At 38.1% G+C, this 16,925-nt stretch overlaps 1 protein-coding gene across 1 annotated transcript in view; it reads right to left on the bottom strand.

Annotated features, from left to right (window-relative positions):
- Window positions 1–836: 836 nt before the first annotated feature.
- The window catches only part of DHX30 (DExH-box helicase 30), a 140,569-nt gene continuing 124,480 nt past the window's right edge, over window positions 837–16,925 (bottom strand). Inside the window, exons 14-19 of the mRNA XM_053713686.1 lie at window positions 15,732–15,925; window positions 14,661–14,820; window positions 13,004–13,161; window positions 11,667–11,767; window positions 1,811–1,950; window positions 837–1,159 (exon numbers count right to left, since the gene is read on the bottom strand). Coding sequence (XP_053569661.1) covers window positions 900–1,159; window positions 1,811–1,950; window positions 11,667–11,767; window positions 13,004–13,161; window positions 14,661–14,820; window positions 15,732–15,925 — 1,013 coding nt within the window. The 3' untranslated portion in view covers window positions 837–899. The remainder of the gene's footprint in view (window positions 1,160–1,810; window positions 1,951–11,666; window positions 11,768–13,003; window positions 13,162–14,660; window positions 14,821–15,731; window positions 15,926–16,925) is intronic.

Below are 16,925 nucleotides of genomic sequence, written 5' to 3'. Positions count from 1 at the left end.
CATGTACCTACCTGATGGTTATTATAGCTAGACCTGCATGTACCTACCTGGTGGTCATTATAGCTAGACATCTACCTACCTGATGGTCATTATGTGCCATATTTCACCTAAAGCTAGACTTGTGTGTAGCTACCTGATGGTCATTCTAGCTAGACCTGCATGCACCTACCTGCTAGCTTTTATCTATATGTTATCACTAGTAATTGCTTGCTATATATCACCCATAACTAGGCATGTGTTTACCTGTCCACTAACAATAACTTGCTATAATTTACCTCTGGCTATACCTGTGTGCACATACCTGCTGTATAAATGACCTATTTATATTGACCACTAGCCATGACTTGCTATAGTTTACCTCTGGCTATACCTGTGTGCACCTACCTGATGTATAAATGAACTATTTATATTAAACACTAGCCATGACTTTCTATATTTTACCGTTAGTTACACCTTGGACCTGACCAACTCCATGTCATCATTTGCAAATGGATTTGGACTTAAATTCTTAGATCTGTTGCGTTGACTTACTAATCTTTCTGTTACTCCTGATTTTGTCTGACCTATTGCTGTGCACGCACGCACACACACACACACACACAAGCACGCTCGCACACACACAAGCACGCTCGCACACACACACTGGTATATAGTATAGGAAAGCTGTTTGACTTTAAATAAAAATATATCAGTTTTTAAAGCAGTTAAGCAGACATTTCCCCTCTTATTGTTGAAGAATGACAATCATTGATGTAACCCAGGGACCCTATAGCAATTCTATTCACACTGGGTGCAAACTGGTTAATGCCAGGAGAAGTAAAGTGGTGAGAACAGAAGACAATAAATATCTTTATTTATACACATAAGGTAAAGCTATATACACAGAGGGACAGTGCTCATCACTCCTCTTTCATACTTTCAGGTGTCTCCTGGAAGCTGTGAGATGTGCTATTCAGTAGATCCACCAGTAAGGCCAGAAGCTGTGTGTTCTCTTCCTGCACGTGGGGAGGCACCTCTGGGAATTCCTGGCGCAGGCAGCGCGTTACCATTCGGGACAGAGCATTACGCAAATCACTGAGCAGCATTATAGTGCGAGAGTCACTCTCCAACCTCAGTAGGTCCGAGTCTGAAAGGCTAATCACAATCTGCTCGCCATTTTCTGCAAATAACAATGTAAACATAAGACCCAGCTGCTAAACTCTTGTTAACAAATCTCTTGGGACTGGGAGGGGTTTGGGTTCTGATACAGATTTATTTAAGTTTTCCTGATACTCTCAGGCCCCGAACATTGTTTTTTTTTTTTTTTAAAGTGGTCTGTCAGTGCACTACTCAACATGTATTACAGCACATTCCCCCTCCACGAGTGCCCTGATACTGTGCAAATTACTTCTCTGGCCAGCAATGGTCTCTCTAGGCTGGGTAGGATTACATTATGCATCATACAACATGGTCATTAATTTCCTATGTCTGCGTGACATAATTTATACGCGTAGAGGGACAGTGTGCGCAGTGTTTAAAGGGAACATATGCCCCCAACCAGACAGAGCCATTTAACAAGTCGTTCCCCACACTAATATTACAAAAGAGACTCCCCCAATAGTGTATGTTGCAGTTTTTGCTTTGGAAGGAGGAGGAGGGTAAATAACTGTGCCTGGCAAAAAGGTTAATCATTGGCTTATATGTGACAAGCAAATGGGGTTAATCTTTTGCACTGTCTCATGGGAAATACTATATATAAATGGGTGTGACATGAAGAGTGTCTAGGTGACAAGTTTGTGTTATGCATCTCACAAGAGAAAAAAAAACTCACCCATCATATGAGCAGAGCTGTCAGTCATTAACAGAACAGCCAGCGGGTGAACCATGGAGCTGTCGCGCACAAAAACGCTGCCGTTCGACTTCATGGCTAGGAAGTAGGTGAGCCACGGGGACCGGAAATGCTTCTCATCCCTGGCAGAACAATACACAAGTGTGAATGAATCCAACCCTATGGCTGCCAGAGAGCCAGAACACGTTATTGCAAGTTACAGAAATATGACAGAATTTATTAAAGGGACATTAAACGGTAAATACACGCTAGAGCAAAACATAATTTATGTGAGAACTTACCTGATAAATTCATTTCTTTCATAGTGGCAAGAGTCCATGAGCTAGTGACGTATGGGATATACATTCCTACCAGGAGGGGGCAAAGTTTCCCAAACCTCAAAATGCCTATAAATACACCTCCCACCTCACATATACCTTAGTTTAACGTATAGCCAAGAAGTGAGGTGTATAAAAAGTATATAAAAAAAGAGGAACTGGAAAAAATTAAGTGCTTTATACAAAAAAAAAATCAATACCACAAAAAAATAGGGTGGATCTCATGGACTCTTGCCACTATGAAAAAAATTGAATTTATCAGGTAAGTTCTTACATAAATTATGTTTTCTTTCATGCAAGTGGCAAGAGTCCATGAGCTAGTGACGTATGGGATATAATACCCAAGATGTGGAAATCCACAAGTCACTAAAGAGGGAGGGATACAATAACAGCTAAATCCACTGAGAAATTAAAAAAAAAACTCAAATCAAATCAAAGGCACTAGAATCAAACAGGTTACTGCCTGAAGAACATTTCTACCAAAGGCTGCTTCTAAAGAAGTAGACACATCAAAATAGGAAAATTTAGTAAATGTATGCAAAGAAGACCAAGTTGCTGCTTTGCAAATTTGATCAACTGAAGCTTCATTCTTGAAAGCCCAAGAAGTGGCAACTGATCTAGTAGAATGAGCTGTAATTCTCTGAGGCGAAGACTGCCCCGCCTCCAAATAAGCTTTGTGAATCAAAAGTTTCAACCAAGATGCCAGAGAAATGGCAGAGGCTTTCAGACCTTTCCTGGAACCAGAAAAAATAACAAATAGACTAGAAGTCTCTGAAATCTTTAGTAGCCTCAACATAATATTTCAAAGCTTTTACCACATCCAAAGAATGTAAAGACCTTTCAAGAGTATTCTTAGGATTAAGACACAAGGAAGGAACAACAATTTCCCTATTGATGTTAGAATTCACAACTTTAGGCAAAAATTTAAACGAAGTCCGCAAAACAGCTTTATCTTGATGGAAAATCAGATAAGGAGACTCACAAGAGAGAGCAGACAATTCAGAAACTCTTCTAGCAGAAGAGATAGTCAAAAGAAATAACACTTTCCAAGAAAGTAATTTAATATCCAGAGAATGCATAGGCTCAATAGGAAGAGCCTGTAAAATCTTCAATACCAAATTGAGACTCCAAGGAGGAGAAATAGAATTAATAACAGGTTTGATACTAATCAAAGCCTGAACAAAACAGTGAATATAAGGAAGCTTAGCAATCTTTCTATGAAGTAAGACCGAAAGAGCAGAGATTTGTCCTTTTAAAGTATTTGCAGACAACCCTTTATCCAAACCATCCTGAAGAAACTGTAAAATCCTAGGAATTCTGAAAGAATGCCAAGAATAATCATGAGTGGAACACCATGAAATATAGGTTTTTCCAAACCCGATGATAAATCTTCCTTGAAACAGACTTACGAGCCTGTATCATAGTGCTAATCACTGAGTCAGAGAAACCTCTATGACTAAGCACTAAGCGTTCAATTTCCATGCCCTCAAATTTAGAGATTTGAGATCCTAATGGAAAAAACGGCCCTCGAGACAGAAGATCTAGCCTTAAAGAAAATGGCCAAGGCTGGCAACTGGACATCCAGACAAGATCTGCATACCAAAACCTTTGAGGCCATGCTGGTGCTATCAGAAACACATGAGTTATGATCACACTTGTAAGAAGAACCAGAGGCGGAAAAATATAAGCAGGTTGGTAAAACCAAGGAACTGCTAAGGCATCCACCATCTCCGCCTGAGGATCCATGGACCTGGAAAGGTATCTGGGAAGCTTCTTGTTTAGACGGGAGGCAATCAGATCTATTTATGGAAGACCCCACATCTGTACAAGATGAAAAAACACATCTGGATGGAGAGACCACTCTCCCGGATGTAACATCTGACGGCTGAGATAATCTGCTTCCCAATTGTCTACACCTGAGATATGAATCGCAGAAATTTGACAAGAGTTGGATTCTGCCCAAGAAAGTATCTGAAATACTTAAGTCATTGCTGAAGGACTGCGAGTCCCTCCTTGATGATTGACATATGTCACTGTTGTGATATTGTCTGTTTGAAAATGAATGTAAAGTTCTCTCTTCAATAGAGAACGCCTGAAGAGCTCTGAAAATAGCATGGAGTTCTAAAATATTGATTGGCAACCTCGCCTCTTGAGGATAACAAACCCTTTGTGCTGTCAGAGACCCCCAGACAGCTCCCCAAACTGTGAGACTTGAATCTGTTGTGATCACAGTCCAGGTGGAACAAACAAATGAGGCCCCATGAACAATAAGGTGCTGGTCTAACCACCAAGTCAGAGAGAGTTGAGTGTTGGGATTTAAGTATATCAGTTGTGATATCTGAGTATAATCCCTGCACCATTGGTGCAACATGCAAAGCTGTAGAGGCCTCGTATGAAAAGGAGCAAAAGGGATCGCGTGTGATGCTGCAGTCATGAGACCTAAAACTTCCATGCACATAGCCACTGAAGGTAATGCTAGAGTCTGAAGGTTTAGACAAGCTAAAACTAACTTAATTCTTCTCTTGTCTGTCAGAGAAAGTCATGGACACTGAATCTATCTGGAAACCTAAAAAGGTGACCATTGTATGAGGAATCAAGAAACTCTTTTGTAAATTTATCCTTCAACCATGTTCTTGAAGAAACCACACTAGTTGTTTTGTGTGAGATTCTGCTAAATGAAGAAAAGATTGAGATAGTACCAAGATATCATCCAAATAAGGAAACACTGCAATACCCAGCTCTCTGATTACAGAAAGAAGGGAACCGAGAATCTTCGAAACGATTCTTGGAGCTGTCGCTAGGCCAAACGGAAGAGCGAAAAAGTGGTAATGCTTGTCTAGAAATGAGAATCTCAGAAAACGATAGTGGTCTGGATGAATTGGAATGCGAAGATAAGCGTCCTTTAAGTCTATTATGGACATAAAATGCCCTTGCTGAACAAAAGGCAGAATAGTCCTTATAGTCACCATCTTGAAAGTTGGGACTCTTACAAAACAATTTAAAAATTTCAGATCCAGTATTGGTCTGAACGAATCTTCTTTCTTTGGGACAATGAATAGATTTGAATAAAAACCCAAACCCCGTTCCTGCAGAAGAACTGGAACAATCACCCATGAAAGCTCTAGGTCTGAAACACACTTTCAAAAAGCCTGAGCCTTCAAAGGGTTTGTTGGAACAAGAGAAAGAAAGAATTTTCCCATGGGAGGTCTTATTCTGAAACCTATTTGATACCCCTGAGAAACAACATTCTGAATCCAATGATTTTGAACAGATACTGTCCAAATGTGTTGAAATAATTTCAGTCTGCCCCCCACCAGTTGAACTGGTTTGAGGACCGCATCTTCATGCAGTCTTAGGGACTGGATTTGTTTTTTTATAAGGCTTGGATTTATTCCAATTCGGAGATGGTCTCCAATTAGAGCCAGAGGCCTTAGGGGAAGGAGAGGTCTTTTGTTCTCTATTCTGACAAAAGGAACGAAAACGATTGGGAGCTTTAAATTTACTCTTAGATTTCTTATCTTGGGGCAGAAAAACTCTCTTTCCCCCTGTGATAGTGGAAATAATAGAATCCAATTGAGAACCAAATAAATTACTACCCTGAAATGATAAAGATAGTAATCTAGATTTAGACACCATATCAGCATTCCAAGATTTAAGACATAAAGCTCTTCTAGTAAGAATAGCTAAATACATAGATTTAATATCAATCTTAATGACATCAAATATAGCATCACAAATGAAATGATTCGCATGTTGAAGTAAAAAAACAATGCAAGACAACTCAGGATCGGTTAACTGTTGAGCTAAACTGTCCAACCAAAAAGTTGAAGCAGCAGCAACATCAGCCATAGAAATAGCATGTCTAAGAATATAGCCAGTATGTAAATATGCTTTTCTAAGATAAGATTCAATCTTCCTATCTAAAGGATCCTTAAAGGAAGTACTATCTTCCATAGGAATAGTAGTACGTTTGGAAAGAGTAGAAATAGCCCCATCAACCTTAGGGACTTTCCCCCAAAACTCTAAATTAACTACAGATAAAGGATATAGCCTTTTAAACCTAGAAGAAGGGTTAAAATAAGCACCAAGTTTAGACCATTCCTTAATAAACATATGAGAGATAGCATATGGAATAGGAAAAACGTCAGGAGTAACCTCAGAAGTTTTAAAAACAGTTATCAAGAGGGCTAGATTCCTCAATACCCAAAGTAAACAATACTTCCTTTAATAAAGAACGAATATATTCAATCTTAAAAAGAAAGGTTGACTTATCAATTTCAGTCTCTGAAGTAGGATCCTCTGAGCCAGAGAAATCCTCATCAGCAGAAGATACTTCAGTATCCTGTCGATCAATACAAGCTTCATCAGATTTATGAGAAGTTAGGAGAGACCTTTTACGTTTATTTGAAGGCGGAATATCAGTCATATCTTTCTTTATGGCTGCAGTAATATAATATTTTATATCTACAGGAATATCATGTACATTAGACTGTGAAGGTTTAACAGTAGATGTATTTGTACTTATAGAAACATTATCAGCATGTAATAATTTTTCATAACAAGTGCCACATATTTGAGCTGAAGAAGATCAGCTAATTTACAACATACACACTTAGCTTTGATAGAATTGTGTTCAGGCAGCTTAGTTCCTACAGTCAGAGGCAGGATCAGTCAGACATCTTGCAAAATGTAACAAAAAAAGAAAAAATAACATTTAAACAAAATATCAAATTTCCTCAAAATAGTTTCAGGAATGGGAAAAAAATGCTTATGATAAAATTCTTTTAGACAAAAGTAAGATCAAAAACAAGCAACCTAGCCCTCTATGAATAAAAATGAGAGCAGAGAGCAAAAGAGGGAGAAACTTGGGGGCGGTGCCTACAGCCGATGCGGCAGGACATGTTTTTGAAGAGCTCCTGACTATATATCATATTTTCAATACTAAGCTATTATTTCCTTAGTAGCTTTATATCACAGAAAGTTTACAAGATTCAGGAAAGTATTCCTAAGCTTTGTACCTGACCTATGTTCTTCGGTTCAACTTCCTAGCCATCTAAAGAATTTGTAAGCAGCGTGGCCTGTAAGGCCTACTCTTTTGGAGAGAAACAGCGAAGTTGGGGCAGCCGTACAATACCCCCCCCAGACTCCTGGGTTACAAGCTCATAACGAAGCACAAATTTCATATCTGCTATACCGTAATAAGAAATCCTGAAATGGGATAATTCTCCTACACAGCTTTCAGACGTATCTGTTATACCGTAATACATCAGCCTACTGATAATGGAGGAACTCTGTCATGCCATTCTGGCTTTATTTGAGGACTTTGAATGCAAACTATGCACGACATTGGCGGACTTAACCTTGCCATCACAACTTGGAGATACACAGGCAGTTAGACCGCCATTGGGATGTGCTAATAGTGCAGCAGTCACAAGAATTAACAACAACATGTGGCGACCGACATCTCAGCTACCTACTTATCAGGCGCAAGATTCACTTGTGTCGGCGCTTCAAGAACCCTGCATGCGGTCAATGAATGCTCCTGCCCCCGCTCCGGGGACTGCGGCCGACCCCTGGAGACGAGACGTGGGTCATATACATGCTGCACAAGACCGCATGGAGGGAGCACTGCAGGTATTGGTCACGCATTCACATAACTTCCAAGACATGAGAGATACCGCACACGAGCAGCCTGGTACTCTCTATAGCTGGCCAGACGGACTAATTCAAGAGGAGAGTAGGACCCTCAGCGTTGAATTGGCGCTACAATTTCACAGGTCCTATCGAAGATTTTCCACGCGACAAGTCTTTATTCAAAGAGGTGACTATGTGTCGTTACTTTTTCAGCAGGCCACCTTTTCTGCAGATGCTGGAGTATATACTATTGCCAAGAGAGGTGTGGGTTAACTCTCTGTTAACATATGTGGACTGATATTTGGCTATTTGAATACACTGTTTTTCTCCTCTTATACCCCATATTTACTGGAGATGCCGATTACAATTTGGGACAAGTAACTCTTATCTATATTACTCAATTGCTGCTGTTATACAGTCTCACAGACCTCAGTAAAGGTTATAGAGGGCTTAATTTGTTTGCTTGGCTATAAAAACAACAGGGGAGGGTGTGCATTACTTATGTTCTTACTGTTTCCTATATGTAATAGTATTTTTAATATGTTCTGTCTTGAAGGGCATGGAACGTGTATATTTACAATATCTGGTGGTAACTTCCAATCACTGTGTACCTATCTCTTAAAAAGTACCCTAATTATACTGCTACTTTCTGTGTAGTTTATTTTTTGCATTACTACGGTTATATATGTGTTTAACCCATAAGAACCTACAGCTATGAGGGGTTGCATAGTTTCTTCAAAGTTAACGCCATGATTATATTTAATTAAGGCTGAGCAAATTATAGCAAATAAATGCCTATTTGACACCACATTTAGTCATATACTGGGAAATGTTACTGTATGCGACATTGATCTGTTCTGCACCCTAGTTTTGGAAATTTGTAAGCATAATCTAGACACTGATCTTTACTGGTTATCATACCTATACTTGGAATAGTTCTAGCTACTGTTAAGACTATTTGCCGTCTATTTTTTCTTGATCTAACTGTGTTTATTTTTTGCATTGCTGCTGCTGTATATGCTTGACCCATCAGAACCTATAGTCACGAGGGGTTTCATAATTTCTCCACTGGTAGCATTATGTTTATATTTAATAGAACCTACTTTATTTTTGTTATATTCCTCCACCATAGAGCTTTAGGGAAAACAGAGGGCTTAAGAGTAAACTTGATAGCCTAGTACAAATATGCAATAGATCACAATATAGTAGTTTCATTTTTATAACCTCACCTAGGCTTTACAGTTTTAGTTCTCTATTCAGCAAATCACTGTAATCAGAGAAGTGTGTCAGAGTCCTAGAGTTTTTTGTATTTTCTCAATATTAGATCTATGTAGATCCAATTACAATCTTCCCAATAGAGATAATATAAGTGATACACCCAATACTTTATATATATTCTGGGCTCAGTTTTTACAGTCGCATTTAAAAAGTGTGAAGGTCTAAAAGCGATCTAAATATTTGAAGTATAAGGTATAGAATTGATGACTATGTTATAATAGTCTGTAACAGGCCTATATGAGACCTGATATTAATACATCCCTCCTGTAAATTTCTTTTTTTCGTATAATAGCTGTATTGGAAGCCCAAAAGTGGCTCCACTTGTTTCACAGGGGGTAGAAACTTGAGGATTAGTTTTGGATAATTTTATGATTTATTTTACTATCCTATAATAGCTCTGATATATTGGCTGAGCTACTGTATTTTATTTTTCTGTCTATGTATACAATTATTCGCTCATATGCCTTCCCATTGACATGTAATGTATTACCTGTTGTTTTTTTTTGTTGTAATATTACATGTCAGACTTTCTGTATGTTTATCCTAATCCTCAATAAAAATACTTTAAAAAAAAAAAAAAAAAAAGAAGAGGGAGAAACTTAATTTAACAAATTTTAATAAGTGAAATAACATGACTCGTGTCATAACAGGCGTGACTTTGTGCCAAAAAAACTTGCGTAAAGTTGCAAGAAATTATGTGACTCACGTCACGGCAAACACGACTTTGCACCAAAAAAAATTTGCACCAAAAATGTTGCAATAAAAAGTAACATTCAGCGTCATCGCGAGCCTAAGCCTACGAAAATTTGAAAGAAAAAGACTCCAAGTTACAACTAACTGGAACCCCAGGTAAGCCTAAAAACTCCCATAAACATAATTTCCATGCTGAAACTGTTAGACTGCAAAAAGAAATACACAGACCTGACTCATGGCAAATATATACAATATACATTTAAAACTTTATTAGATAAAGTTCCAAACATAGCTGAGAGTGTCTTAAAAAATTATATATACTTACCAGAAGACACCCATCCACATATAGCAGACAGCCAAACCAGTACTGAAACATATCAGCAGAGGTAATGGTAGAGGAGTATAATATCGATCTGTAAAGGGAGGAAGCAGATGAATCCCTGTGATCGATTACAGAGAGCCTTAGAATAGATTTCCCATAGGTGAAAACATGGCGTCATCAGGCAATACTCCCTTCACATCCCTCAGACAAACACTGTACTTTGAGAGGAACTGGGCTTCAATATTCTTAGAAGCGCCTATCACAGAAGAAAATCAAGCACAACTTACTTCACCATCTTCATGAGAGTCAAGGTTTTTAAAAGTAAGGTATATATGTGAGGTGGGAGGTGTATTTATAGGCATTTTTAAGTTTGGGAAACTTTGCCCCCTCCTGGTAGGATTGTATATCCCATACGTCACTAGCTCATGGACTCTTGCCACTTACATGCAAGAAATGATGTATTCAAAGAAAAGATTAGCCTGAGAACACTGTTTAGCTGTAATTTACATTATTTTAGTTGCTTAAATATTGAAGATATAAAAGTGTAAAGGTTTAGTTTCATTAAAAAAATGCACCTCCATATTGAGACCTAGGTTTCCCCTTATCTATCTCTTCTGCTGAGGACCATTAGAGACACACATAAAATAGGTAACACAAGAGAGGTATATATCTAACAGGGAATGTTATATTACAATCTTATACTGTTTAATGTCGCTTTAAGACTAGATAGCACAGAGGCTATATTGTATTAGTTCAGCAAACCGCTCTTTAAAGGGAAATTAAACACTGTGAGACTCTAATATAAACTGTTCATGTGTCATAATAAATAATGTATGCTGCTGAAAGGTGTTTATGAGTCCCCTTTCCTGTCATTTAAAGGGACATTCCGGTCAAAATTTAAATGCACATAGATGAATTACATATTTGAATAGAAACATATTTACAATATACCGTACATCTATTGAAAAAAATGCTTCTGGTAAAACTTATCACTGTTTTAGTGTTAACATTTCTCTCTGCACGTGCATATGAAGCATAGCTAGATATTCTCAGTGCACCAACATTTTAAATACTGCAGCTGCTTAGAGCACTAGTGGGGCTTTTATGTCAGCAATTACCAAATTGAGTGATTACCAGATGATACAAGCACCATAGGCTCTATATTCAAGTGCTGTGTCTAAAAGGCTGGTGCACGGTGCATACTTACATACTCTTGCTACAGCTATAGCTTTTATTAGAAGCATTTTTTCTACTACGTGTATATTACAAAAATGCTTCTATTCAAAACTGAAATGCAACTAGCTAGCAGGAGTACTTTAGGTGTATTATTAATTAAGTGGCAGTCACAGTTAGAGCTATAAAACGTTTGGAATATCCCTTTAAGGCAGCTGCAGTACTTTTGTGATCACGATTGTCCTCGTCTCTCTTTACTGTTTTAGTCTAACTAATGGCGCACATGCTCTCGTTACTCCTGACTCACCAGAGAGAATAGCAACGCACCGGCGTACAATGTGTTGCATCTTTCTGTTACCCAAGGGGTTAAAGTCCCTCCCCGTAGCCCTGTGTGTTATTTCACAGATGACTCTGCACTCACCTGTTAACGGTGGTCTTGTGGAGCAGCACGGCCCCTCCTCGTATCTTGTACAGCAAACTGTTAGGCTTGAACCTCCCCTTGGTCACGTGACCACGTCTCACCTGAGGACAACAAGAGGTGACTTATTACACCTAAAGTGCCAACCTCCTGAATATCTGCCCTAGGCTCCTTTACTATCTGTACATTGCGGGGGTTGCTTGTAGTACAACATATCACAGTGTATTCTCCATTTGTAAAACAGCTGGTGATGGCAAGTGAAGGCTTTTTATTATTCCCACAATGCTGTGCACAGTCCTAACACTGGAAATGGAGCGCGAACAAAAGCAGATTTTACAACACACACAGTTCTGGTGACTTTTTTATCAGCTATAAAGGGATTACATATTCAGACTTGCTCAGCTGGTGAAAAAAAGGTTATTTTCCATCCTTATAATTGTCAGGGTCTCTAGTGAAAACAAACACTTTCTAAAGCAGCCTCTGGACCTTCTGATCAATGCTTTATCAGTATCAAATAACTGACTGAAAACAAAAACCAATACAGATGACCAATCATATAAGCTAATTGCCTGGAATGAAAACAGTTACTGCTCTGAATCGTTAGACTTTTGTTTTATAGTAACAGACAAGTTCCCCTGTGCTTCCCACCCTGCTAGAAGGTGATTCTGTTCCATCCCACAAACATAAGTAACAGAACAGGCATATAATAGACTATAATAGCAATAAGCATAGACTAACAATATCCAAGATGGAAGTACATGAGAGGTATTGTCTGGAACATGGAGATAAAAGAAGATGGAAGATTGTTTAATGCCCAGCAGGAAGGATTCACATAGCCCACCCATATGGCTCCTGTCAAACATAAGTATGAACTAAATATATCTCCTCCCTCTAACTTCCTGATCAACTCGCTCCCCTGTCACTTTTTGCTAAAGAGACACTCAAATAAAAATTACATTTTCATGATTCAGATAGAGCAGCGATTTTAAACAACTTTCCAATTTACTTCCATTAACAAAATGTGCACAGTTTTTTATATTTACATTTTTGAGCCACCAGCTGCTACTGAGCATGTGCAGGAATTCACAGAATATAGGTATATGCATTTGTGATTGGCAGATGGCTGTCACATAACACAGGAGTGGAAATAGATATAACTTTGAAATTTGTCAGTTCAGACGAAGTGCTTTTGCATTGTCTTTTTATCATGCACTTGTTGATTATGCAAATGTACTGGCACTTAAAAGACCCAACATATTAGAAATAAAAGTGATCACGAATAAAGCTATTTATTAGCCACGTTAAATAAAACGCAATCTCTCTGCTGGTGCACTTATTACCTGGATAAGGTTGGGGTACAGTCCCGCTAGAAGCACGCTCTTCACAAGCTCCTCCTCATGACTGAACTGGTTGCACAGCGAGTACCCATTAGTGCATTCAGCTTGGTCAGACACCAGGAACGCATCATAAACATTTGATGAAAACTGCGAGATTAGACCTGTAGGGGAAGAGACCGCTAATGAGAAGAGCCGTGTCTGAAGCTTCATATTGCAGTTACAGTGGGATATCCTTATATGATAATGTCCAGACAACATATTCTTCTGAAAAGGAACAGTTAACACCAGAATTTTTGTTGTTTATAAAGATAGATAATCCCTTTATTACCCATTCCCCAGTTTTGCATAACCAACACAGTTATAATATACTTATTACCTCTGTGATTATCTTGTATCTAAGCTTATGCTGACTGCCCCCTTATTTCAGTTCTTTTGACAGACTTGCGGTTTAGCCAATCAGTGCTCAGTCCTAGGTCACTTTAAGTGCATGAGCTCAATGTTATCTATATGAAACATGTGAACTAATGCCCTCTAGTGGTCAAAATGTATTCAGATTAGAGGCAGTCTTCAAGGTCTAAGAAATTAGCATATGAACCTCCTAGTTTTAGCTTTCAACTAAGAATACCAAGAGAACAAAGCAAAATTGGTGATAAAAGTAAATTGGGAAGTTGTTTAAAATTGCATTTCCTATTTAAAACATTTTGGACTTGACTATCCCTTTAACACATCGTGATACTTAAAGGGGCATTAAACGTCTTGATGTATTAATATAAAATGTTTAATTATAAGTAGTAAAAACAACTTTCCAATATACTTTCCTTATTTTGTGTCCTTTTCCTGTAATTTAATTCTGAATATTGTTTGGCCTCCCAAATTTCTGTTGAAAGTGCAGACACAGCTGTACAGTCATTGGTTGCACACTCTAGTCAGCCATTTATAACTGTCCCTAACTGGCCTTAGCAGAAAAAGAAACCTAAGTTACAATATGGCGGCGCTTATGGCTTTATGGACATTAAAATGTTACCCTTATTTTTTTCAATATTTAAACAAATAAAAGAATTTTTAAAACATATAGGTATATATTATTAAACAAATCATTGATAGGATGATGCTGAGAATGTTTACTGTCCCTTTAAAGACAGCTCAACAGCTGCTTTTTTATTTTTGTTCTCGCATCCTGTGCTCAGCACCGGGGGCCAAGAATCAATGCACAAAGTATTGCCTCAGAGCCCAAACATCACTTCTTTTAATAAGACATTGTATCGACAATATGGCTACATAGGCAGCAAGTAACAAGACGACGTACAATTTGGCAACACAACCTTCTGTTTAAAAATAAAATGCTTAGAAGATTTATTAAAGAAAGTGCTTTGGTGCCTTAAGCTGGTCATGTTGTGCTCTATTTTATATAATTATTCCTGTTTAATATAATTGGATTATTTATTTATAGGGTCCTGCTCTACATTATTCCAGACCCCATCAAGGAATAATTACAATTCTTTCTGACCAGCACCAGATAAGATTAAAGGCACGTTTAACCTATGACACACAAACAAGATGTCAGTTTGTCTGGCATTTGCAGTACGTGTCAGGCCGTAAGCTGCAGTTTCATATCACACAATAGCGGACTAAATCCAAGAGCGCCTTCTCTTTAGCTGACCTTGGATGAAGCGCAGGGCGGATCTGGACAGCATATTGGTCTCCAAGAAATGATCTCTGCTGACGCTGTTCCTTTGACTGAGAACATCTCCCCAGCCTTGCAAGGCTCTCACAAACGCCATGTGGTCACTGCAGGTCTCCCCGCTCAGGGCTGCTTTGGCCTAAAATACAAGTTTATATGAAGCTAAATGAGACTGCCCTGAACATTTTAACCTAAAATATATGTTATGTAAATAAAAATACATAGAAATAAAAAACACTATCAAAGCTACCTATGTAATTTTCAGCTTTTGCCAATTTCTCAAATAACAAGGAAACAAACAAAACAGCAAACAGTATAATAGAATGAGATCATCATTTGTGTGTTACATGTATGGAATTATTATATTTAAGAGATGGTAAATTCTAGCGTTTCAATGAGGTGACATTTCCATCTCTTAGCCAATAGCTGGGCTAGACAACAGTATAATGTCAAAGGGCAAGAACAACTATTGGCTAAGAGGTGGAAACCTCACCTCATTGAAAAACTGAGCTGTGCCGTGGGTGGCCAGGGGCTCTTAGGTTAGAGCTGAAGCAGCGGCAAAATAAACAAGTTTCTCACAGTTTTTTTAAACTGATTAATGAGGGTCACCTTTATTTTTAGCGATACCTTTTGAAACGCTGGAGTTTACCATCCCTTTAAAAGGGACACTAAACCCAAATTTTTTCTTTCATGATTAAGATAGAGCATGCCATTTTCAGTAACTTGCTAATTTACTCCTATTATCAATTTTTCTTAGTTCTCTTCCTATCTTTATTTCAAAAAGCAGGAATGTAAGCTTAAGAGCCGGCCCATTTTTGGATCAGCACCTGAGAAGCGCTTGCCGATTGGTGGCTAAATGTAGATTTCATCACGTAAGGCCTTTAATTCACTTAACAAGTGTAGTGTACAATATACAGCGCTTCAATAAGATCAGGGAATGTGTAAGTTTAAAATCAGTACTAAATACCACGCCGTTCCTTTTGTAAACACAAACTGCCTTTAACTGTGATATTCGGTTCTGTCACAAGTATTTCTGCCAACCTTGCTCACCTTGTTAACGTTAGCTCGGTTTAGCAGGCTGTTGTGGAATGGTTCCTTGGTAAGACAGGCCACAATTGTCAGTAGAGGATAGAGGCAGCGGTATATGGACGCAAGTACAATGGCTTTAGCCAAACTGGGGTCGGTAGCAATATTAGCGACTCGCTGTCCCAATAATGTCAGACACTCTTGGTCATCCAGTACTCCTAAAGAACACACAACATGATCAGTATTATTTACTTGATATTTTTGACCAAGGGTGCAAAAAAGAACAAAGCATCTGTGTATTAAGTGAGTATTACAGCAGCATGAACACTCTTCATAGGATCAGAAGGAAAACCAAAGTGGAGTGAAAGCAACTAGTGGCAATATTAATAAACTAAATGGGTCAATAAATGTATTTAATATTTAGACAGAGTGTCTGCACCTGTGGATACACAGAACAATAATCAAGTCAGTAGCCCTGGCCCAGGCAATCTGTTCAGCTCTGCATTACACAATCTGTAGGGTTTTGCAAATTTATATCAAACCCAGAATACTGAAGGACAGATACATTTTTTGCAACAGGCAAGGATCTTCCTATATAAAATATATGTGGAAAAACAATAAAAATTGGAAGCAGAGGTGCAATTCTAGTAGTTGTGGCTTCTTGAGGTTGTGAGTATATATCTTCTTTCCTGAAGAGAGGCACGAGCAGAATTTACTAACTGTTATGGTTTAAATTTACTAACTAAATGTTATGGTTTAAATTTACTAACTAAATGTTATGGTTTAAATTTACTAACTAAATGTTATGGTTTAAATTTACTAACTAAATGTTATGGTTTAAATTTACTAACTAAATGTTATGGTTTAAATTCTGCCCTTTTACGGTCTGTATCCAAAAAGGTGTAGGTTAAATGCGGGTGAACAAATGTCCATCATAATTACTGTATGTCGGCAAACATCTCTAAATACTGTACTCATAATACAACGCGTTTCTTCCTGCTGCTAAAGTTCTAACCATGATTACCTATAAAGGCATATTCTAGTCACATAAGTACATTTAGAATATTTTTATTAGAAGTATTTTGTATTACACTATTAGCAAAAAGGCTTTTTCATGGAAGCTATCACAGCTTTAGTGAGTTTACTGAGCATGAGAGAAGGTTCCGTACAGAACAATATAAACTAGGTAAACACACAGCCAAAGCAGTTTATCTGTTA

This window comes from Bombina bombina, chromosome 5 (assembly GCF_027579735.1).
Source record: "Bombina bombina isolate aBomBom1 chromosome 5, aBomBom1.pri, whole genome shotgun sequence".
Lineage (NCBI taxonomy): Eukaryota > Metazoa > Chordata > Amphibia > Anura > Bombinatoridae > Bombina > Bombina bombina.
The sequence above is the reverse complement of the archived record's forward strand: the minus strand, read 5'-3'. Positions and strand labels throughout refer to the sequence as shown.